The 25,760-nt window shown below is 40.4% G+C and overlaps 2 protein-coding genes across 3 annotated transcripts in view; one reads left to right on the top strand and one right to left on the bottom strand.

Annotated features, from left to right (window-relative positions):
* The window catches only part of chaf1a (chromatin assembly factor 1, subunit A (p150)), a 54,552-nt gene extending 40,916 nt beyond the window's left edge, over positions 1–13,636 (bottom strand). The window contains exons 1-2 of the mRNA XM_073068730.1: positions 13,503–13,636; positions 10,062–10,180 (exon numbers count right to left, since the gene is read on the bottom strand). The gene's annotated coding sequence lies outside the window, so the exon portion shown is untranslated. The remainder of the gene's footprint in view (positions 1–10,061; positions 10,181–13,502) is intronic.
* A 165-nt stretch (positions 13,637–13,801) lies between these two features.
* The window catches only part of LOC140739988 (endophilin-A2-like), a 134,505-nt gene continuing 122,546 nt past the window's right edge, over positions 13,802–25,760 (top strand). For both annotated transcript variants that reach the window (XM_073068732.1, XM_073068733.1), the window contains exon 1: positions 13,802–14,038. In XM_073068732.1, coding sequence (XP_072924833.1) covers positions 13,994–14,038 — 45 coding nt within the window. In that variant the 5' untranslated portion in view covers positions 13,802–13,993. The remainder of the gene's footprint in view (positions 14,039–25,760) is intronic.

The following is a 25,760-nucleotide window of genomic DNA, read 5'->3' on the forward strand; positions in this document are numbered from 1 at the left end:
GTTATCATGACACCCAGACGGAAAACAAGGTGTTGCTCCTCTAATTTGAGTGCGGCCTCCCTGTGGTAGTAAAGGAGATCATGGACTGACATGTCAGAATGGGAATGGGAAGTAGAATTGAATTGGGTGGCCACCAGGAAATCCCACTTTTTGTGGCAGAAGGAGTGAAGGTTCTCAATGAAACGATCTCCCAATCTACATCGGGTCTCACCAATATACAGGAGGCCACATCGGGAGCACAGGATGTAGTAGATGAACCCAACAGACATGCAGGTGAAGTGTTGCCTCATGGTTTGGGGCCCTAAGTGATGGTGAGGGAGAAGTATGGGCAAGGTGTGGTACTTGCTGCACTTGTAAGAGTAAGTACCAGGATGGAGATCAGTGGGGAAGAACGAGTTGTGAAGGCATTGCTCCCTGTGGAAAGTGGAAAGGGGGCAGGAGGGAAAGATGTGCTTGATGGTGGGATCCCATTGGAGATGGCGGAAGTTATGGAGAATTACGTGTTGGATGAGGAGGCTAGTGGGTGGTAGGTGAGGACAAGAGAACCCCAATCCCTGGTGTGGCAGTGGGAGGATGGAGTAAGGGCAGGTGAAGTCAGCCTTGATAGTGGAGAAAGGGAAGCCCCTTTCTTTGAAGGAGGAAAAATTCTTTTTGCTGCTTTTACCTTTCACCAACACCTTTTCGGGATGTGGGTGGAAAACAGTGCATTCAGTGGAAACCCACACGATCGGAGAGAATATACAGATGCCACACAAATAGCATCTAAGGATCAAACTGAGGATGCTGGAGTTATGAAGCAGAATCACAGACCCTACTTTTTATTTCCATTCCACCCCATAACCCATAATTAGTTTCATAGTTGTGTCATCAAATTATTTTAAAATGTTGTAAAAAATTTACTTTCTATCTTCATCCTTAATAACAAAACCACACTTGAAATGTGCTTCATTGGTATGAAGTATTTTGGAATGATTGAAGACCATCAATATAAGGCTTTATTTCCAACATTATACTGTGTCCCTATTCATCAACTGATGTATACAACAGAAATATTTCTTCTACATCCAAACTTTATATAGCACTGAAAATCTTATAACCAGACAATGTGGGCTTTACATTTTCATACTCTGTCTCAGTCTGTTCCAACAAAGAGTCATGGAATGGAAATAGGTCCTTTCACCACCACAATTCCCTAGAAAGTAAAGCCCCAAGGCAGGCAATTCTTGCTTATCAAAAATTCCACCACATTCAGAAATCAATCAATTAATTCTAATTGACCATGTCTGATAATTTGACATCCAGTGATATAAAAATAAACAAATAAAACACAGCAGAAACAGGCAAATCTTAAGGTGGCATATTATATCCATGATTTCCTTAGACTAAAATTCTGCTTTGTTAACTAAATATTAGTTTGTGTATATTTCTCCACCATCTGCACAGACAGAATTGAAAATTACCCATCCACCAAACCCACAATCTCTGTTGCTCTGAAGAAGCGTTGGCATTTAATAATCTAAATTTTATTTGCTCCTATGTAATCTTCCATCTAACACATCTATACATGTGGACCAGAATTTTCACAGCTTGTGGATCTGTAAGTAATTACTTAAATCAATGGTATTGAAACAAAATAATTGTAAACTTTGGAAACGTTGCAAACATTCTGAGGATCTGCAGAGTCAGGATGACATTGAGTAGATTGAGAAAAGCATGGGCAAGTTAGTCCCAATGAAAGGATAGTCAAAGATGAATGTGGATTCGTCACCACTGCTATTGGGTGAATCAAAGCTGGTGCAAATGGAAGTTTAGGAGGGAGATTGAAAATCTAGTTGAATGATGCCACAACTAAAACCTCTCACCCAATGTCAGCAAAACCAAAGAGCTGATTAGTGCCTACAGGAGGAAGGAATCAGGAGTCCATGAGACAGTCCTCACCGGGGGATCAAAGTTGGAGAGGGTCAGTAATTTTAAATTCCTTGGTGTATCATTTTAGAGGAGCTGTCCAGGGGCCAGCACTTAGGTGCCATTTCAAAGAAGGTACAGCAATGCCTCTACTTTCTTAGAAGTTTGTGCAAATCCTATAGAGACTATCTGAGTGGTTGCATCATGGCCTGGTATAGAAACACCAGTGCCCAAGAACCTTCAGAATCAGAATCAGGTTTATTATCACCGGCTTGTGACGTGATATTCATCAAATTAGCAGCAGCAGTTCAATGCAATACATAATCTAGCAGAGAGAGAAAAAATAATAATAAACAAACAAGTAAATCAATTATGGTATACATACATTGAATAGATTTTTTTTAAAAACGTGCAAAAACAGAAATACTGCATATTAAAAAAGGTGAAGTAGTGTCCTTGTGTTCAATGTCCATTTTGGAATCGGATGGCAGACGGGAAGAAACTGTTCCTGAATCACTGAGTGTGTGCCTTCAGGCTTCTGTACCTCCTATCTGATGGTAACAGTAAGAAAAGGGCACATCCTGGGTGCTGGAGGTCCTTTATAATGGACGCTGCCTTTCTGATACACCGCTCCCTAAAGATGTCCTGGGTACTTTGTAGGCTCGTGCCCAAGATGGAGCTGACTAGATTTATAACCTTCTGCAGCTACTTTCAGTCCTGTGCAGTAACCCCTCCATACCAGATAGCCTGTCAGAATGCTCTCCACGGTACAACAATAGAAGAACAACAGAAAAGCCTACACAGGAAAAACCCCCCTCCCCGCACATACACTTGAGCACATCTTCTATAAGGAATGCTGCCACAAGAAAGCAGCATCCATCATCAAGGACCACCCTCCAACCAGGCCACATTCTGCTTTCGCTGCTGCCATCAGGACGGGGTACAGAAGCCTTACATCCTACACCAGCAGATTCAGGAATAGTTATTACCCTTCAGCCATTAGGCTCCTGAACCAGCATGGATAGCGTTACTCACCTCAACACTGAGCTGATCACTGAACTCAACTATGGACTCACTTTCAAGGACTTTACAAATCAGGTTCTTAGTATTATGTATTGATTTATTTATTGTTCGTGTTATTTGTTATTTCTTTGTATTTACACAGATTGTCTTCTTTTGCACATTACTCGCTTGACAGTCTTTGCTTGTGTATAGTTTCTCATTGATTCTATTGTATTTCTCTGTTCTACTGTGAATACCTGCAAGAAAATGAACCTCATGGTAGTATATGGTGACATATACAAACTTTGATAATACATTTACTTTGAACTTTGAAATACCAGGGACATTTCAGATTCTTAGACAGGCATATGGATGAAGGAAAAATGGAGGACTATTAGGGAGGGAAGAGTTAGATTGATCTTATAGTAGGTTTAAAGGTCAGCACAACGTAGTGGGCTAAGAGGTCTGTACTGTGCTGTAATGTCCTATGTTCTAAATGGCAGAGCAAATCTGAGAGGCTCCGGTTTCCAACTCCGATTGTGTAGTATCAGTGAAGTTAATGTGTTATCATTTTGTGTTGATTTTTAACCAAGCATCAGGTCAGACCAATATTTTGTGCACATATTCTACAAATCCAAATTTCACATGAATAGATTTGATCTCTTCACTGAAATCAAGTAGGTAACAGCCAGTAATTAACCAGTTCAGTTTTTGTCTGCTAAGTAAATTGGAGATACACAATTTGCTTTTTGAACCCATTACAAAACCATCACGAGATACATGGCTTCAAATAGCAGCAATAACTATTGGAAACCTATTCAGTAGCTGAATCAGTTTCAGGAGTTTTCACCACCAATTCAGTGAAATGTCTCTTTATTGATACCTTATAATTGTTGCATATATTATCATAGCTATGAATTGATACTTTTCAACCCAAAAGTAGTCATATGGATCTCCACTGATGAAAACTAATTGGGAAATTTACTGTCCCTGCCATGTAAGAGACAGATATGAGAAACTAATTGTTGGCCGTGACTCACTCACTTGGATTAATCGAAAAATTAGGAAATTTAAGAGAGGTAGGGAGAAAATGGGAAGAGAAAATGCTAAGAAAGTGCCACAGTTCATCCATTAAAGCAGCTGGAAAAGACTTGTATATATTGTAGAGATGCATGAAACTGGAAAAGGCTACAAAAACAGACCCGAATGTTCATCATTCCACAGTAAGAGGAGTTGCCTACAAATCGAGGAAATTCAGTACTGTTGCTACTCTTCCTAAGAGTGGGCATCCTGCAAGAGCACAGCGTGCAATGCTGAAGGAAATGAAAAAGAATCCAAGAGTAACAGAAAAAGACCTGCGGAAATCTCTAGAACTTGCTAAAATCTCAGTTCACGTGTCCACTATAAGGAAAACACTGAACAAGAATGGTGTTCGTGGATGGACACCACCGAGGAAACCACTTTTCTCCAAAAATAAAATGTTGCTGCATGTCTCAAGTTTGCAAAAGATCACCTGGATGTTCTACAATGCTTCTGGGACAACGTTCTGCAGAAGATGAGACAAAAGGTGAACCTCTTTTACAGAAATACACATTGCTATGTTTGGAGTAAAAAGGGCACTGCACATCAACACCAAAACCTCTTTACAACTGTGAAGCATGGTGGAAGGAGCATCATGGTTTGTTCCTGCTTTGCTGCCTTAGGGCCTGGACAGCTTGCAGTTGTTGAGGGAACAATGAATTCAACATTGTATCAAGACATTTTACAGGAGAATGTCAGGGTAGCAGTCCGTCACCTGAAGCTTAATAAAAGTTATTTGATGCAACATGACAATGATCTGAAAGACAAGAGTAAATCTGGTTTAAAAAGAAGAAAATTTGTGTTTTGTAATGGCCAAGTCAAAATCCTGACCTTTGTTCTATAGAACTTTTGTGAAAGGACCTGAAGCAAGCAGTTTATGCAAGGAAGCCTACAAACATACCAGAGTTGAAGCGGTTTTGTAAGGAGTGATGGCCTAAAATTCTTCCAAGTGAACATGCAGAACTGATCAACAGTTACCGGAAATGTTTGGTTGAAGTTATTGCTGTACGGGGTTGGGGGGGGGGGGGGGGGTCACACCAGTTACTGAAAGCAAAGGTTCATATACTTTTTCCAACAAATGCATGTAATATTGGATTATTTTTCACAATAAATAAAAGACCAAGTATAATGTTTTTATGTTATTTATTTAATTGGGTTCTCTTTATCTAGTTTTAGGACTTCAGTGAAGATCTGATCCCAATTTAGGTCATATTTATGCAGAAATAGAGAAAATTCTACAGGGTTCGCAAACTTTCTAGCACCGCTGTAGATTTGTTAGTGCCTGACATCAGTCCATTTCCAGATCACGTCCTGACTTCCAGATAATTAGTGCAGTAACTTAAAAACCATGGTACTGCAGTTTTGATTTGATGGTGTTTTACTTACTGTAAAGTTACTCCCTGAACCAAAAATAAAATCACAGAAACATAATAACAGATTATTTGCAGGATAATCCTGACAAGCAGCATGTTTACCTCTGTGAAAATATTGTGCCTCCACATGAAGTACTTCACAGAGGCACAATACTTTCATGAAAAAAGGGGATAGATGAGTAGAGGCACTGTATGTACAACTTCCCACCAACACAGTGCAGGAGCTTTCCAGCACTGAATGCTTTTCTCTTTATTGCATTCAATTCAGTATAAACCTTCAGGATAATTTTAACATTGAGGGCAGGAATAGAATATGTAGTGTCATATCTGCCACCAGATCTTTCTTACAATTGACTTCCATTGAGAGGAAAATGAGTGTGTAACAGAGGGCGAAACAGAGGTCTAAACAAACAACACTCATTTTCCACGATGACATGTAGTGAAAATGACTCCAATTGTTCCAAGGCTCTGACTGCCCAATTAATATTTGGTGTAATCATACAGCTGTCCTTTAAGGGGCACTGTCTAACAAATTGAAAGTGCATCTTGGAAAAGACTATGCCCACTATAGTTTTAGATATGTTTCAACTCATATTCATGTCCTTATGAATCAAACAAACCTTTCTCCACTGGATTAACGCACTGAAAATAACTCCAGGATGCCAATGGCACAGTGAGTATTCTTTGCTTTCTAAAGTGTGTTTGAGTGAGGTTCAAGATCAAATCCCTGGTCTGTTTTGAGCCAGATGATCTCAGCTGGAAAATGCTACAATATGGGTCACAGCCAAGGGTTAAAGGAAATCTGACAAGGCTCCCATGCCTAACTCCTACCAGAGTCTGTTGTTGGTCCTGTTCCCATTCTACATCTGCATGCTGACCCTTATTAATATGAGAATGTGGGAAGACAAAAAGAATGGGAATAATGTGTTAGGTTAACAAGGGCGGTCGATGGCTTGCACAGTTTCATTGGGCTGTTGGGTCTGTTTCCATGCTGTAGCTCTACAACACTGACATGGTATCAGTTTTCAATATGTTGATGCTTTAACTCTAGATTGTTAAGCTGTATGTAGAATATCCAATAAGCAAAAAAACTTCCGTCAGCACATGCATTGCAAATGCTATTCTTCAACCACCCTTTCCAGCTCTCTCGGCAGTATCTGCCTGAAAATGTACCACACTGTTTGCAACTTGGGTATCTCTTTATGAACTTCCTGATGGGAAGGGAGGAGTATGTAATGCTGGGATCCAATTCAATGGCTGCAAGTAAAGGCACTCCCCATGGTTGTGTTCTTTTACCCCTCCTGTTCTCACTTTATAGAAATGACTGTGCAGTACCTCCACAGACAAATCCATTAAAATCCTAAAGTTTGCTGATGACACGACTGTAATCTAATAATAATGATGTGACTTGCTACCAAAAAGAGCTGGACCACCTTGCAGCACGGTGTGCTTGTAACAACTTGGAATTTAACACTATAAAGACAGTAGAAATAAGGATCAACTTCTGTTGATTACCCCTTCCCCCTGGAAATTAACGGCCAGGCTGTGTCTGCGGTTAAGTCATTCACATTGCTGGCAACTACCGTTACAAATATATTGAAGAGGGTCAAGCACGTTACACTCATCTCTAGGAAAGCCCAGCAGAAATTGTTCTTCCTACGCCAGCACAAGAAACTTAACATCTTAGGGTGTATCCTGATGAATTTTTACTCAGTCATTATTGAGAATATTGTGACAATACATCTATAACATTCTGAAATCCTGTCTACCCACTACCCTGGACCCCCATCGCTTTGCCTATCGCACCAACAGGTCAACAAAGGATGCTATCTCCACGGCACTTCACTCTGCCTTGAACCACCTGGACAGCCCCAACTCTTACATCAGAATGCTGTTCATTGACTTTAGTTCGGCATTCAATACTGTGATCCCCAACAAGCTGATCGCCAAACTTCGCCAGCTTGGTATCAGCTCATCCCTCTGCAATTGGACCTTGGACTTTCTGACCAACAGATCCCAATCTGTTAATTTAGATAATCTCTCCTCCTCCATTCTCACCCTGAACACCGACATGCCTCAAGGTTATGTGCTGAGCCCTCTTCTGTACTCCCTTTTCACCTATGACTGTGTTCCTGTACATGGTTTTAATTCCATAATCAAGTTTGCAGATGACACCACAGTGGTTGGCCTGAGCAGAGGGGATAACGAGATGGCCTACAGGGACGAGGTCAGAAGACCCAGAAGACCAAGGAGATCATTGTGGACTTCAGGCATGTAGGAGCCACACTCACGTCCCCATCTACATCAACAGAGCATTCCTTGGTGTCCACATTTCCGAGGATCTCACCTGGTCCCTGAACTCCTCCATTCTGATCAAAAGGGTGCAGCAGCGCCTTTACTTCCTGTGGAGCATCAAGAAAGCTCACCTCTGTCCCAGGATACTGACGGACTTTTATCGCTGTACTACTGAGAGCATACTTACCAACTGCATCTCAGTGTGGTATGGCAATTGTCCCATATCAGACCGCAAAGCACTCCGGCATGTGGTGAAAACTGCCCAGCGGATTATCGGCACCCAGTTGCCCACCATTGAGAACATCTACCAGAAACGCTGCCTGGGCAGTGTGAAAAGCATTATCAAGGATGCATCTCACCCTAACCATGTACTTTTTACTCTCCTCCCATCCGGTAGGCCCGACAGGAACCTCCACTCCCGCACCAGCAGGCACAGGAAGAGCTTCTTCCCTGAGGCTGTGATCCTGCAGAACCTCAAATCACAGCACTAAGCAGTATTGCACCCAAATTGTACTGTCTCAGTACTTTTATATTTGTGTGCTGTAGCATAGTTTTATTCATAGTTATTTTGTAAATAACACTATTCTTTGCATTTCTGGTTAGATGCTAACTGCATTTCATTGACTTTGTATCTGTACTTGGCACAATTGCAATAAAGTTGAATCTAATCTAATCTTTAAAAAAAATCTCTATCATCCTTGGGTTTCCAGCCACCTCCTCCCCGTTCAAGTCCAGGTTGGTCCACTCAGCGGAGAAGATCACTGGCTGTCAGCTACTGACACTAAAAGACCTGTTCATCACCCGAGCAAAGAAAACAGCCGGAAAAATTACTACTGACTTCACCCACTTTAGCAGTCACCCATTCACAAAATTGCCACCGGGTAGGCTCTACAAGTCACCACTGCAAACATTTCCAAAGCTTCTTTTCTGTAGCCATCCAGCTTCTCAACAAAACTCTAACCATTCCTGCACAACATCCGTTCAATGGTCTTTCCTGCTCTATTGTTCTGTTGATAATTATTAACTATATTCATATGTTCACATTTACTTGACATTTGCACAAATTATTGATTACTCATGGCTGTTTACCCTATGAAATACAATTTTGGAAAATGCATGGTCATGCACTTTGGTAGTAGAAATAAATGTGTGGACCATTTTCCAAATGGGGAGAAAATCCAGGAATCTGAGATGCAGAGGGACTTGGGAGTCCTTGTGCAGAACACCCTGAAAGTTAACGTGCAGATTGAGCCGGTGGTGAGGAAGGCAAATGCCATGTTAGCATTCATTTCAAGAGGTGTAGAATACAAGAGCAAGGATGTGATGCTGAGGCTTTATAAGGCACTGGTGAGGCCTCACCTTGAGTATTTTGAACAATTCTGAACCCCTCACCCTAAAAAAGATGTGCTGGCATTGGAGAGGGTCCAGAGGAGGTTCACAAGGATGATTCCAGAAATGAAAGCGTTATCATAAGAAGAACGTTTAATGGGACTAGGTCTGCACTCCCTGGAATTCAGAAGGATAAGGGGAGGATCTCATTGAAACCTTTCGAATGTTGGAGGCCTAGACAGAGTAGACGTGGAAAGGATGTTTCCCATAGTGGGAGAGACTTGGACAAGAGGGTGCAGCCTCAGGATAGAGGGGCACCCTTTCAAAACAGAGATGCAGAGAAATTTCTTTAGCCAAAGAATGGTGAATTTGTGGAATTTATTGTCAGATGCAGCTGTGGAGGTCTGGTCGTTGGGTGTACTTAAGGCAGAGACTGATAGGTTCTTGACTGGACATGGCATCAAAGGTTACGGGGAGAAGGCCGGGAACTGGGGATAAGGAGTAGATTAAAAAAAAAGATCAGACTCAATAAGCCAGATGGCCCAATTCTGCTTCTATGCCTTATGGTCTTATTGTCTTGTAAATTGTTGATTGCTATTCTGTTGTCTGTTACTGTAATATCCTGTGTTTTATGCTTGGCGCTGAACCACAATCAATTGTGGTATGTTTCCCATACTAGCAATAAAGTGATTCTGATTTATTTTTTTTTAAAAAGCAAGTTAGATTCCATGCTGTTAATAGGATTTCCATAACATACATTTATTACTTCTAGACTTGGTTCTTTCGACACACTCCAGGCTGGCCTTTCTCCAAAAAACCGTGAGGCAAAACTGATCTGTACTTCTGAGACAATGTTGCTCCGGACCAAAATGCACTGTGTTGTGCACCTTGGTCTGGAGGAACACTGTCTCGTTTGACGATACACATGTTTATGGTTGAATGACAATAAACTTGAACTTGAAGCTTAACCTTCATCACTTCATTGTGACTTCAACTGAAAAGGCTTAAAGCTCTTGAATTGCTTTTCTTAACCTGTTAAGTATTCTATCCAAAATTAGGATGCTCTCACAGACTTACCTCCAAGTAAGATTTTGGGCTATCTGCCAAAATATCATATACAGCTTGATGTCAGCTTTTTGGTTAATATGGCTTCTGTGAAACATCCACTACTCAATAGGCACTGCAGAAATGGGATGCTACAAAAAAGAGACAAAAGAGTTATATTTTTTTAAAACAATCTCTTTTTCTATCTGAAGTAGGATCTCAGATCTGAAATGTGAACTCTGTTTCCTTTCCAGATGCTGTTTGACAAGCTGAGAATTTCCAGTATTTCCTGTCTTTCTCCAGCATGCACAATTTTTTTGATTTTCAAGATCAGTTTTAGCTACAATAACATCTACAATTGAGTACAGTAACATAGATCTGTAAAGCTTGTATTCAGGCTGCCTAGCTAATGCAAGGGAGTCTGCCCATCACTTGTGTAACCACATTATAGCAATGAATCATTGCTGTCAATGGTAAGGTTGCAAGGAGATGTTTCGATGAGGGCAGCAAAAAAAATTAAAAATGTCCTCAGATACTTCCTATGTTTTTAAAAAAAATCAATCATTTGTAGTAACTTAAATAGCTCAAAAGAAACGGATAGTTAATTAGCACTAAGCATGATTGGATGCTTAATACATCAAAATTGTCAAAAGAAGCAGCAGGAAATATATAGCAGGTCTATCAGAATCCAAAAATGTAAATGTTAAAAAGTTTCTGATTGATCAGGACAAAAATAACTACTCAAGTAGGGTAATTGAAATTTGAAACTACTTCCTTTATCCAAAAGCATACTAGTAGCTACTTAAAATGTGATTAATAGCTTTTTTATTAAAGATGTTTAGGAAAACAAGCATCGAAAGATGAATTTTGGTCACAGAATAGCCATCTTAATGAATAACCCCTAGGGTTTCTAAATTGCCAATGTCCAGGATTTCCATGTTATGAATAACTTTAAACAATAAGTAAGCTTTCAAATCAGTGATAATTGACACCGGCCACTCTATATGGCCTTTTATGATCTTAACTGTTTACAACAGCGAGGAGGAACAGTGGAACACCCTCTTGAAATTTGGCTGACCACCAAAATTCATCTCCCTTTTAAATTTGCTTTACAATAGCATACAAGTCACAATCTTAATCAGTGACTGTACAGTAGACCCATTCTCAGTGAAGACAGTCAAACAGGGCTGGATCAATGCCCAACATTTCCCCCAGTCTTTCTTGCTCAACAAACCTCCAAGGGAAATGACAATAATTCTCAGAAATAATGGAAAGCCATCAGGCCTTCAGTGATTACACTCCAGAACTAAGGTTTATAGGCACACTTGTGTTTGCACATACTCAAAGGCTGAACTACAAGACATCACTGGAGAACAGGCCTCACATTCAATACTCACAAGCCCAATGTCCTCCAGCAACCTGCCTCTACTTCATAGAGTGCCCTTCGACAATAAAAGTTCATGGCCCGACACTGGATGATACACACCATCTAATTTTTCTCAAAACCGCTTCTCAGAAAAGGCAGATATTGATGATAAAATTCACCATTCTCTTCAAAGCACCGGCAGAACCTTTGATTGATTGAGCATAGGAGTGTATGAGCTGACACAAAACCTTGATCAGGTCAGGAGTAATCCTTGCCTTGCCATCTACCAGTGAGATTCGGACTATCCTAGAGATCAGGCACATCAAGGCAATGGAATGGTATTATTAAAGATTTCTTTATAAAATCCTCCAAATGCATTGGCAAAATATCATCAGCATTGGGCCCTTTCTGCTCCAGTCAGCTGTGAACATAGAATCAGGCCATTGGGCCTGCTTGTCCAAACTGACCATCATTCAGTGTTTAGTCTTTCAATGCCTAAGTGATGACGGGTATAGATAGGGTAAATGCGAGCAAGCTTTTTTCTCACAGAGGCTGGTATAGACTAACACTAGAGGTCATAGGTTAAGGTTAAAAGGTGAGCTATTTAAGGGGAACTTGAGGGGGAACCTCTTCACTCAAAGGGTGGAAAGAGTTGCCAGCGGAAGTGGTGGGTGCAGATTTGATTTAAACATTTAAGAGAAATTGGGATAGGTACATGGATGGGAGGGTGTTGAGGGTGATAGTCCAGGTGCAGGGTTGATGGGACTAGGCAGATACCAGTTTACCACTGACTAGATGGGCCGAATAGCCCATTTCTATGCTGTAGTGCTCTGTGACTCTATACTCTAAGGTGTTCATCAAGTCTTAAAAATTATCAGCACCTGTCACTCAAATCAAACATGTTATTCTAATTTGTCGAACAAAATATTAGGAGATGGACAAGGAAAATGTTCAAGAACGTACTCAGAGCCTCCTTGAAGAAATGCGACATCTTCACTGACTTTTGGGAATCTCTGACCTTGTGTCTGCTCAGAGAAGAGCAAAAACATTCAGATAAATATGGAGAACTCTGAGATATGCATTACGAGCACATAAAAACCAGAAGTGGTGGACGGATTGACCATCTTAAAATCCACCCATCCTGATGCTCCCCTTGTTATTTCCTGCCACATCTCTGTAAGAGCCTCCCGTTAGCACATCAACCTCATCATACACCTCAGAACCCCAAAGAACAGAACAGATACTAGACATTCAAAATCTTGAGGAAATACCTAAGAGGAATAAAAATAACCTTTACACATCTTCTTCTTTATCTTGCCCAATAGTTATCATTAGGGTTCCCTTTATGAGATTAAAAGATAGAAATAAAAATAGGTGATTGCAAGAATTTCAATAAAGAAATCCCTAAATAGAGTGAAACTCACTTGGAATTGCATTTGCAAACTGATGCCTCGACTCAGATGTAATGGAAACCCGCCATGGAGGATCTCCACTCATTCAAACGTGTAAAATTAGCACATTCATGGACTCCTAAATCCTGCCCACTGTCAGCAGGGAGATTCATCAAGCAATGCACTTCGACGAGACAAAAAAAAACTGAGTTACTAAGCTGAAATTTGACGGTAGCCCAAGAGTGAAAACTGATCACCAAGTTCCTGCATAACTGCCAGTACCAACAGCAAAGTCAGAGGATGTGCTTATACTACAACAGAATGTAGATTAGAAACATTTCATTTTAAACAAACAAAAGAGGCAACCTGTGAATAGAGGAGTCGGCGCATTCAATAAAGAACCTCATTTCCACCTGGCCAGAAAGTAGAAACAGCTTTTCTTCCCTGTACTCAAAGAGTTTTGAGGTTTGCTCCAGAAATGCCTTAAATCTGCCGCTTTAGATAAACATTTTAACTGAAATCAGTTTTTTCTCTCTTGTCCCAGACCTAAGTTGTTATTTAATACAGTATATCTAAACACACTTAATCCCTCCATTTTAAACTACTCAACTCTTCTCTCAACTTTCAGGATGTCCATGGGACCCAAGCCCGTCATCTGGCATTATTTACAAGCGAAAAAAAACGTTTAACGATAACACTTTATAAACTACAACTAACATTTTTGTGACTTATCTTTCACCCCTCTGCGGAATTCTACGAGTTTTCACATCCCAGAAAGACAATTCTGTCAGAGTGAAAGAAGTAATCTCAAGCAACTCAGAGGAAGATGGAGAATCCGGCTTTTCCAGGGCAGCAGGTGGCGCCCGGCTCGGATGCTTTTACTTCGGCAGGTGGCGCTGCATTTGGAGGACCCGGCCGGTTATTGGCTGCTTCCCTGCCGGCGGGTGGCGCTGCGTTTGGAGGACCCGGCCGGTTATTGGCTGCTTCCCTGCCGGCGGGTGGCGCTTCTTGTCGCGGTGCCGGAAGTAGCTGCGGTTGCCATGTAAGATTCCTGTCAGTGTGTGTTGTTGGTCGGAATTCCTTCGCTCTGGTGCGAGAGCGAAGAAAAAAGTCGTCAAAAGCAGCACGGCTGGGGTGCCGCTGTCTTTTTTTCCCGAACCCTCTTCTTCCTCCCTGGAGCGTGTTCGCTTCGTTAAAAGTGTTCGAGAATGTCGGTGGCGGGATTGAAGAAGCAGTTTTACAAGGCGAGTCAGGTAAGGCGGTTGGAGCAGGCTGGGCCGGGGGTCTAGTGCGGGGGAACGGATTCGCGCCCCAGGGGCTGCCCGCTGTCACTCAGCCGCGGTGGCAGCATAAGCCCTGCAGCTGCCAGCTGTGTTAATGCGGCGCCAGTGCAACGACGTCTTCCTCGCAGGCATAAACGTTTTCGATGCTTTTGGTTCGGTTAGGAGTTTTAACCGAATCCTAACTAGTCCAGTGCATTCTGTTTGAATGCAATTTTTCCCCTCTGTGTAAAGGGCTGTTGAGACGAGAAACAGCAAAGTTTACTGGTTGGAGAACGGGAAACGGCAAAGTTTGCTATTTTAATACAAATTATTGTTTTCGTTACTCAAATAAAATACAAGAAAATGAAAGAAGATATGTCTTTAGTTATTAGACGTAATTGTTTATGTTGGTATTTTAAAAGTTGACATCTTGCAGTTTTTATTAATTTGAAAAGCGCACAATCAATCGATTTCCAGTACATTGTGTTATGTATCCAAGATTTTTTTTGCATTTCTAATAGTGTTTATCCAGAGAGAATTCTACAGTGTTTGGTGGTTTCATGGAAAAGGATTTGCAACATCTGTTACAACTTAAATATTCAACCCCTGTTAACTTGCTCGTTGCCTGGACGTTTCAAACAAAACATCTGCCATTCCCCGAGGGTAATGAAAAAGTATAGCAATTGACTATAACCAGTAACTGGCGTATTAGAAAGAATTGCAAATTCGGCTTTAACTAAATTATACAATTAAGGTTTAATTCCTGACTTCAACTGGAGCAGCAATCCGTATAGTTTAGTTTGCCGTGGTGCTCATGAATTATGGAAAATCAGAGTAGTTGCTCCAGATTTCTTCTTAATGACTACTTTGATAAAGTTTTTAAGTTAGAAGCTGCGCAAGGATACATTGGATGTTATGCTGTGTTAATACAATTTGGACGAAGTATTGGAGGACTGAGGAGCCATGGAACGAACAGTTATGTTGCGTAGAATCATATGGGTGAATCTGGACTCTTAGTACCCCATCACAAAATATTTTTTTATATATCTTAAGGTAATTTTACTTTATTGACTATTTTAACTAATATGTTTTAAAGTGTGCTAGGCACTTTCAGGCATTAAAGTTGAAAGAAGAGATCTGATGAATGGATATTTTGGTGACGGCAAAAAGGACATCCGACGTCATTGGTGATATTTTATCAGAAATCCTGCAAATGATTATCAAAATATCTATTCTGGAAAGTGGTTGTTGTGATTGAGTAACAACTGGAATGGAGATGGATGTAAAGTTCTCCATGGTTGAATAATTAATGTCTTATATTTGTTAAAAAAATAGCTTTTTCTATTATAACTCAAAAAAAATAACAGTAGACCAAACACCTACTGGATGATAACTGTGGAGAATATAGTTTTTTGAAAAGTTCTGTTTTTTTTACATCCCGGATTGGCATGAATTTGTTTTTCTTTATCTGCAAAATGAGTTCTACTAAAAGAATTATAAGAATGAATTTTAGGACTAGCTTAAGATGATATGATTAATATATTTAGGACATCAGGTTTGTGAGCTTAGTGTCTTAAATAACACTTGTTATAGGAAGGTTAGAGAAGGTGTAGAGCAGGAGTTCCCAATCTTTTTTATGCCATGGGATCAATACCATTAAGCAAGAGGTCCGTGGACCCCAGGTTGGGAACCCCTGGTGTAGATGATTTACTTGGATGTTGTTTGGACTGGAAAACATGTCTTATGAGGAAAGGTTGAGTGATCTAGGACTTTCCTCTTTGGGAGAATGAGAGGACTTGATGGAGGTGTACAATATTGAGAGGGATAAATAGAGTGGGCAGACGGCACCTGTTTTTCCAGGGCAGCAGTGGCCAACATTAGAGGACATCCTAAAGTAAAGTTTAGGGAAGGTGTCAGGTAGGTTTTTGTTTACAGAGTGGCAATTAACGAGAGCACCCAGCCATGCTGATACAGTAGGGATCATTAAGCTCATAGATAGACACATTGATGAAAGAAAAACGAATTGTAATGTGTTATCTAGGAGGAAAGGGTTGGGTTTGATTGCAGAGCAGCTTTATTTAAGTTAGTGAAACACTGTGGGCTGAAGGGAGTGTACTTTGCTGTATAGTTGTATGTACATACAGACTTGAAAATGATCTCTGCAGTAGAACCACTCATCAGCAAAGTCAGAACTAAATCATTAGTTTTAGGAAATCTCAAGACATTCCAACGAGAGCATTATTTGTTGAATGCAGTTGTCTAAGTAGACTGTCTCTGCCAGTCACACAAAGACAACTCATTTATGTAATATCTGTTTTCAAGCACACAGTTTGATAATGTTATATACCCATGTTCTAGAATGCTGTCAGTTTAAAAAAAAAAATTTAATTTAGGGAGACAATTTGGCCTTATAGAGTCATAAATCGAGCTTCCATCTGCAGAGATAGCAGGCAACTAGTATGATTTCCTAACTTCCTGGTTGCTGCTGGAATGTAGAAGACTTTGCTCCAGGTGGGAAAGAAGATTTCATGGGTTGGGTGACATGCCACTTTTAGAAAGTAGGGCATGTTTATCTATGGCAAATGCAGGATATTTCATTATTTCCCAGTCAGAATTAAAAGGACTTTGTAACTAGATCTTAATTATGTGGTTTACTGCTTTTAAATGTGGTCTGTAGAGCACTTGGCAACAGAATAAGTATTCTCATACAAATGCAACAGACTTTTGAAAATATTTTAATTGTATACTCAGTTTATGGTATACATTACATAGAATATATTTGAATATCTTTGTGGATAGATAATAAGCACTTGAATTATGTTCTGAAGAGTAATTGTGATTCTGTTTGCAAATATTTTGATGAAGTTGGAGTGATGATGAACTTACGCTGTGGTAAGAACAAAATCTGAAATTTTATGACACTGTGTTGTGGTTGTTCACTTGCAGATGGAAACAAAGTTATGCTAATGCCTGTATTTTGTTGGAATAAACCTGAAATTGGCTATTTCTGTAGTATTTGCTTGGGCCAGTTACTCATATAATATGCCATGAGCATCAAATCTTTTTTGAATAATTATGTCCAATTTCCTATAGTGTTCTTCAAAGAGTTTTATAATATTTATCCATGTGTATAAAAAGAGGAGTTTCAATTTGAGTGCCTTTGACAAAAGGGAATTTGTATTCTGTAGGATGGTGCACAGAACTTGCCCTGAATATGTATTTGAGTTCTGGAGAATGATTTAACCTAAAATCTTCTGGTTTGATAATGATTCTTCTATAAGACAAGTGAGTAATTACAATTTGGTTCTTTTATATCAGAAGATTTCCCCATTTGCTTGTTGTCATCTTGAAATTAGTGGTAAGGGATCTGTTTAGCATAGATATATTGTTGGATGCAATATGAATTTCATACTTAAAGTAATTTCAAAGTAGCTGTGACCATTCTTGAAATAGTATTTAGCCATCTGGTTTTGGGGCTTTTAAGCAGTATTCAGCTAAAAATTATACTATTAAAATTAATACTATTACAATGAACTGTTGTTGGAGTGTTATTGAGTATAATTCAGACTTAATTTATTTTATAATGCACTGAACCACAATACAGACAGACATTCTTTCTTGATCCCGAGGGAAATTGGGTTTCGTTACAGTCGCACCAACCAAGAATAGTGTAGAAATATAGCAATATAAAACTATGAATAATTAAATAATAATAAGTAAATTATGCCAAGTGGAAATTAGTCCAGGACCAGCCTATTGGCACAGGGTGTCTGACACTCCGAGGGAGGAGTTGTAAAGTTTGATGGCCACAGGCAGGAATGATGTCCTATGACGCTCAGTGTTGCATCTCAGTGGGATGAGTCTCTGGCTGAATGTACTCCTGTGCCTAACTAGTACATTATGGAGTGGATGGGAGATATTGTCCAAGATGGCATGCAACTTGGACAGCATCCTTTTTTCAGACACCACCGTCAGAGAGTCCAGTTCCACCCCCACAACATCACTGGCCTTACGAATGAGTTTGTTGATTCTTTTGGTGTCTGCTACCCTCAGCCTGCTGCCCCAGCACACAACAGCAAACATGATAGCACTGGCCACCACAGACTCGTAGAACATCCTCAGCATCGTCCGGCAGATGTTAAAGGACCTCAGTCTCCTCAGGAAATAGAGACAGCTCTGACCCTTCTTGTAGACAGCCTCAGTGTTCCTTGACCAGTCCAGTTTATTGTCAATTCATATACCCAGGTATTTGTAATCCTCCACCATGTCCACACTGACTCCTTTTACTTTTCAATACTTTTCAATAGTTCATCAGTTTAAGAGAATTTCCTAAATTTTAGCTGAGTTAGTTGACTATCTATTCTTTACTTCCCAGTTGGAGCAATTTAGATGGGAATAAGCAACAGTGTTAGTGCTGCTGGTGCCTCACAGTTCCAGGGACTCAGATCAAATTGTGATTTTGGGTACTGAGCATATGGAGTTTCCATGTTCTCTCTGACAGGAGTTTTCACCATTAACCTTGTGTTTTGCCTTTAAGTTTGCCCTTATAAAGTTTATTACTTCACACTTTTGTGAATTTACCTTCATCAACGGGACATTGACAGGATAAAAAGCTTGTGACAGCCAAGTTCCTGTAATGGACACAACATTATAATTCATTTAACTGATCCATGCTCCAAGTTTGTCACCCTTTTGTCTGATATTTTCTGTATTGAACACATTTTAACATACCCAACTTTACTGCATTTCTGTCCGATACGCTGCTTATCCTTTCTCACATTCTCTCTATTTATTGCATCTACCTTTACACCAACAGCTCTATCGTCTGATCTGTCATTCTGCTTCCCATTTTTAAACCCTCCCTTGGTAAAGCTGCCCACAAGAGCATTGATCTCTCTTGAGTTCAGGTGTAATCCTTTTCTACAGCTCATACCTTGCCCAGAAGAGATCACAATTGTCTAATCTTTCCCCTGCTCTAAGTCTATAGATCAGAGTAACGCAATTACAACATAGGCTATATTTTCAGAGTTTAATTCCTGCTGTTTTTTGTAAGGAATTTGTATGTTCTCTCTGTGACCGAGTGAGTTTGCTCCAGATGCTCCAGCTTCTTCTCTCATTCCAAAAGACACACAGTCAGGGTTAGTGAGTTGTGGGCATGCTACGTTGGCATCAGTAGTAAAGCGATGCTTGCAGGCTGCCCAGCTCAATGCTTAATGATTTGATGTTAGCGACACATTTCACTGTATGTTTCAATGTACATATGACAAAGTTAGTCTTTAATCTCTTTAAATGTTCAGCCACACAATTATCTGTCATATTATCCATTCTTACCCTCAGTGGCACTGGCAGCAATCCAGAGATTGCTACCCTTGGTACTACTTTGTAACTTCTTTGGTCTCTTCATTTACTCTTCAGGACTTCATCCCTTTTCCTAGTTATGTTGTTGGTACCAGTATACACCATGGTCTTTGGCAGCTCACCCTCCCCCTTAAGAATGTTGTGGACTCAATCATTCCTAACCCTGGAACCTAATAGTAATAATCCAGGAGTCTCTATCATATCTAGAAATAGCTGAAGAGATTGTGGAGGCATTAGTAATGATCTTTGAAGAGTCACTAGTTTCTGGAATGGTTCTAGACAACTGGAAAATTGCAAATGTCACATCAATCTATAAGAAAGGAGGGAGACAAGAAAGAAAATTATTGGCCAGATAGCCTGACTTCAGTGATTGGGAAGACGTTGGAGTCCATTATTAAGCATGAGGTTGCCAGCTGCTTGAAGGCGAATGATAAAGTAAGCCCAAGTCAGCATGGTTTCCTTAAGGGCAAATCTTGTCTGACAAATCTGTTGGAATTATTTGAGGAAATAACAGGTAGAATAGACAAAAGAGAGTCAGTGAATGTTGTTTACATTGATTTTGTAGAAGGCCTTCACAAGGTGCTGCACATGAGGTTGCTTAAAAAGTTAAGAGTCTGTGGTATGGATAGAAAATTGGTTGATTGGCATGAGGCGAAGAATTGAAGTAAAGGATACCTGTTCTGGTTGGCTGCCTGTGACAATGGTGTTCTGCAAGGGTCGGTATTGGGACAGTTTCTTTTCATGTTATATGTCAACAATTTGGATGACGGAATTGTTGGCTTTGTGGCCAAATTTGCAGACGATGCAAAGATGGGTGGAGGGACAGGTCACATTGAAGAAGCAGGGAGTCTGCAGAAGGACTTGGACAAATTGGGTGGATTGGCAAAGAAGCGGCAGATGGAATATAGTGTCGGGAAGAAATGGTCGTGCACTTTGTTGACACGAGGAAATCTGCAGATGCTGGAAATTCAAGCAACATACACAAAATGCTAGTGGAGATCCGATGAAGGATCTCGACCTGAAACGTCAACAGCGCTTCTCCCTATAGATGCTGCCTGGCCTGCTGCGTTCCACCAGCATTTTGTGTGTGTTGCATGCACTTTGTTGGATGGAATAAAGGCATAGACTATTTTCTAAATGGGGAGAAAATTTGAAAATCAGAGGTGCACGGGGATCTAGAGTCCTTATGCAGGAATCCTTAAGGTTAACTTGCAGGTTGAGTCGGTGGGAAGGAAGGCAAATGCAATGTCAGCATTCATTTTGAGAGGACTAGAATAAAAGAATAAGGATCTGATGCTGAGGCTTTATAAGGTATTAGTCAGACCGCAATTGGAGAATTTTGTGAGCAGTTTTGGGCCCCTTATCTAAGAAAAGATATGCAGGCATTGGTGAAGGTCCAGAGGAAATCTGAGAATGATTCTGGGAATGAAAGGGTTAACGGGGGAGTATTTGATCTACAGAATTTCTTATCTGTTCCTTTTCTCTCCCCTTCCTTCAGCTAATTTTATTTATTTTGAATAGGGTAGAAGATTTCTTGTTTCCTCAGTATGCAGTTAATCTCAATCAGTGGCCTCAATAATTTAACAGATAGGAGGTTCCTAATTTATTAAATTTGAATCCTTTCGTAAATTGAATTGTGCTGTTAATCTTTTCTATAGCATCTTATTTTTTTATTTTGAACAGCTACTTTTGCATTTGGGATGTTGGCATTTTGCAGAAAAATACTGCAGTGCCGGAGCTCTGAAACTAACAATAGGTGATAATGGAAATATTCAGAAGCTCAGCAGTATCTGTGGAGAGCAAAACAGAACTTCCTGAGATCAAAACTGGGAAGAATTGAGGGAGAGACAAAAAGCTGAAAAGAAAATGTTTGTAATGGCATGAAGAGCAGTATAGTAAATTACAAAAAGGGTGCTGGAGTTGGGCGAAGACCTATCAGCATCAGTGAATGACAATTTATCGGCTGGGGCAGATGTAACAAGCAAGTCAAAAACGTGAAATGGCCAAGAGGGAAAGAGAAACAAGTATGAATGCTGTAAATATGACATATAATGTCAAGGATTGCCAATCTGAAGTTGTTAAACTTGATGTTATGTCCAGAAGACTCTAATGTCCTTATTTGGACATTAAGCTGCTCTTCCTCATACTTACAATGAGATGTGAGGGAACAGTGTATGAAGCTGAAGACAGATGTCAGAATGGGAAAGGGTTGGGGAAGGAAGGTACCCAAACAGAAATCCTGTCAGAAAGGAACAGGACTTTTAGTAGTTATTCAAGGAGGAAGACAGTGGATGAGTTATTTTTTCTGTTTTCTGTTTGTCAAATTGTTGTTATTTTGCTGTGCTGCTCCATAGCTAACAGAGATGAGACAGATTCAATGCTGGATTGTTGTTGCAGTGAAATATAATGACCTTTCTGGGTTACTTCTTTTTACCCATCAAATAGTTGAAAATGTGCTTTATTTCTCAGATAAATAAGATCCAATCAGCTGAGAGTGCCCCTCAAATAATTGGAACCTTTGTATTGTGATACAGTATTACAGCAGAATCTCTTCCTGACAGGTGGCATGGATCTGAAATTTGTAGAACATTAAAATGAAAGGTATTTCTAATAGACTGTTTGTCATTTAATGATTTTAGCTTCCCTGCACCAGAACAAAATACCTCAAACTCGTACTGCAATGTGGTAGAAATCATTTATATTTGCTTTTTTAGTGGTGATTATTGGACATGGAAGAATTTTTTAAAAATACATGAGCTGCATTTGTTGGAACTATGGAACCAGTACTTTTTGTTTTGTTGACTTTACACATGTTTAAGTTTAAAACTAACCACCAGTATATGATGGGTGAGTCAATAAACTCAAAGGTGTTTCAATAAATTAAAGTATAATTTTCAGTCTCAGTCCCAATGTTATTTTTTCTTACTGTTTTCTTCTCAGAACTCTTGCTGCAAAAACAAAAACCTCTATTGCTTAACTATTTTATTTGGGATATTAAGCAGTATAACAAGTGCTGACTGTTCAACTTTGAGGGGCATTGTGGAATCACCAGATATTGATAAGAAGCATGGACGCTGACTTTTTCTTTCCCACCACCTCCCTATGCTATCTGTTTCCATTAGACCAATTATGTGTAATCAAACTGCTGAGTCACTGGAGATGTGCTAAACCAAGATTGAAATCAAATTGGCGATCTTCTTCTCAAGGTGGCTTTGTGTGATAAAAGTAGTTTTACCACTTTTTCCATTTATTTTCCACTTAAGTGTACAGATAGTTTGTTACTTCAGTGTGGCTGCACTAGTTAAATGGATGCTGCAGATGTCAAACCTGCCCAATTAGATACGTATTAAAAAATACATGGATTAGTCTAAAAAGAAATGGAGAGTCATGTTTACCTCTTTATTCTGCAGTTTCCTTAAAATGAAATCCATCCGCTTTGTACATTTGACTTCTATAAATAAACTTCATTATAGAGTTGTAGAACACCACAGCACAGAAATAGGCCCTTTGGCCCATCTAGTCCATGCAAGACCATTAATCTGCCAAGTCCCATCAACCTGGACCACAGCCCTCCATACTTCTCCCATCCATGTACCTATCCAAGTTTCTCTTAAATGTTGAAATCAACCTCACATTCCCTGATTGCGCTGGCAGCTTGTTCCATGCTCCCACCACCCTCTGAATGAAGCCATTCCCCCTCATATTCCCTTTCAAACATTTCAGCTTTCATTCTTCACCCATGAACTACTTGCATTTACTTTACCAATACCCCTCAGAATTTTGTATACCTCCATCAAATCTCCCCCCAAACTTCTACATTCTGGCAGCATCCTTCTAAAATTTCTCTGCACTCTGTTGATCTTACTTGTATCTTTCCTGCAGCTAGGTGACCAAAACTGGACACAATATTCCAAATTAGGCCTTACCAACGTCTTACACAATTTTATAACATCCCAACTCCTGTACTCAATACATTGATTTATGAAGGTCAGTGTGCCAAAGCTTTCTTTATCACTCTTATCTACCTGTGACACCACTTTCAAGGTATTTCGTAACTGTATTCCCAGATCCCTCTATTCTACCACACTCCTCAGTGCCTTACTGTTCACCACTTTGGTCCTCCCAAAATGCAACACCTCACACTTGTCTGCATTAAATTCCATCTGCCATTTTTCAGCCCAGTTTTCCAGTTGGTCTGCGTACCACTGCAAGCTTTGATAGTCTTTTTCGCTGTCCACTACACCCCCAGTCTGCAAATTTTCTGATCCAATTTACCATATATCAATAATCAGGATTGTTGATGTAGATGACAAACAACAACAGACCCAACACTGATCCCCGCAGCACACTACTAGTCACAGGCCTTCAGTCAGAGAAGCAACCTTCTACTGCTGCTGTCTAGTTTCTTCCATGAAACCAATGTCTAGTCTATTTTACTACCTCATCTTAAATGCCAAGTGACTGAACCTTTACCAGCCCCTCATGTGGGACTTTGAAGAAAGGCCATGTAGACAATATCCACTGGCTTGCCTTCGTCAACTTTTTTGGCAACTTCCTCAAAGTTTTATAAGATCGGTGAGACATGACCTACCGCGCATAAAGCCAAATTGACCATCCCCAATCAGTTCCTATCTATCCAAATACTCATATATCTGGTCGCTTAGAATACCTAACTTTCCCACTACTGATGTCAGGTTCACTGGTCTCTAATTTCTGGTGTATATAAATTTTGCCAAGATGGCGGTGGGATAGCAGCGGCGGCGGAAGGAGGAGGCGGAGGTGGGAGAAACACAGCAGGAACTGTGAGAATGCATCTGTTCCAAAGGCGGGTTGGACAAGATCTTAAGGACGAATATGTGTTTCTTGTTATTTTTTTCCCGGGAGCCCGCCTATGCTTGCGATGTCTGCTTGCAGCCCTTTGCCACCGTGGCCAGGCTCAGCAGCCACCAGTGCTGCCACTTCGAGCCGAGGCCCGGGCCCTCCTGCTCTATCCCCAGTGTCCCTGCCACAGACGCCGACCGCTGCAACACCTGGCCCCGAGCTTGGCGCGACAAAACATCCCAGGTCCAGCTGACCTGGCTGGTTGCACCTGGTAAGGGCCCCTTGCTAAGGGTTACGAGCGATGGCTAATGGCAGACCCAGCAGGAGACTGGTGGGGAAGGTGGAAGAGGTACAACTTTGGAAGACAATGTTGCTTTGCAATCAGATCTATCAAGAAGAGAGATGGTGATCTCTTTAAATTCACCTGGCTGAAGGCAAAGACAAACCACTGCTGTAACCTGCCAAGTACATGATTTCCTAATATGTCAGCCTCAATAAAGGAACAACTTCAGTGACAAGTGTCGGGACAGAACGACGTGGAGGGAAGTTGTCCGCCAACTTGAAATTCCAGATGCGACCTAACGACGACGATTCTTGGAGCTTTTTTTAAAAAATGGAATGATATTAACCATCATCCAATCCTCTACCTCACCCATGGCTAAGGATGCTTTAAATACCTTTGCTGGGGCCCTTGCAATTTCTGCACTAGCTTCTCACAGGGCCCAAGTGTCAGACCCTGGGGATTTAACCACTCTAATGTGCCTAAAGACAGCAAACAAAACCGCCTTTGCAATTTCTGTAGCATCAATGACCTCGCTGCTGCATTGCCTCACATCTATAGAATCTGTATCTGTCTCCCAAGTATAAACAGATGCAAAAAAAAAATGCATTTAAGATCTCCCCTATCTCTTTCAGCCCCATGCATAGATGATCTTCCAGAGGACCAATTTTGTCACTTGCAATCCTTTTGCTCTTAACATATCTGTAGAAGCCCTTGGGATTCTCCTTTGTCTTGTTTGCTAGAGCAACCTTGTGCCTCCTTTTAGCCCTCTTGATTTCTTTCTTACGTGTTCTCTTGCATTTCTTATACTCTAAGTACCTCACCTGTTTTACTTGTGTATACCTGCTGTGCACCCCCTTTTTTCTTAAATAGGGCCGCAATACCTTTCTAAAACCCAGGTTCCTTAAAAGTTTGTATGTTCCTATCAGAATAAAAGACAAAACTGTTATCTTTGCCTTTTTTTCTGACAAGAAAATACAAACTCTTTACTCTTAAAATTTTACTTTTGAAGGCATCCCATTTCCCAAGTACACCTTTGGTAGAAACCAACCTGTCCCAATCCTCACTTGCCAGATCTTCTCGCTAGTTGGAACTTCTATGTACTGATTAAGGATACTTTCCTGAATACATTAGACAAACTTTCCCATCTAGCCATTTTACAGTATGAGTCCCAATCAATATATGCCAAGTTGAAATCACCTACTATCACAACCTTATGTTTCTTGCAAAAGACTGCGATCTCTTTACAAATTT

Source organism: Hemitrygon akajei, chromosome 16 (genome assembly GCF_048418815.1).
Source record: "Hemitrygon akajei chromosome 16, sHemAka1.3, whole genome shotgun sequence".
In the NCBI taxonomy this organism is placed as follows: Eukaryota; Metazoa; Chordata; class Chondrichthyes; order Myliobatiformes; family Dasyatidae; genus Hemitrygon; species Hemitrygon akajei.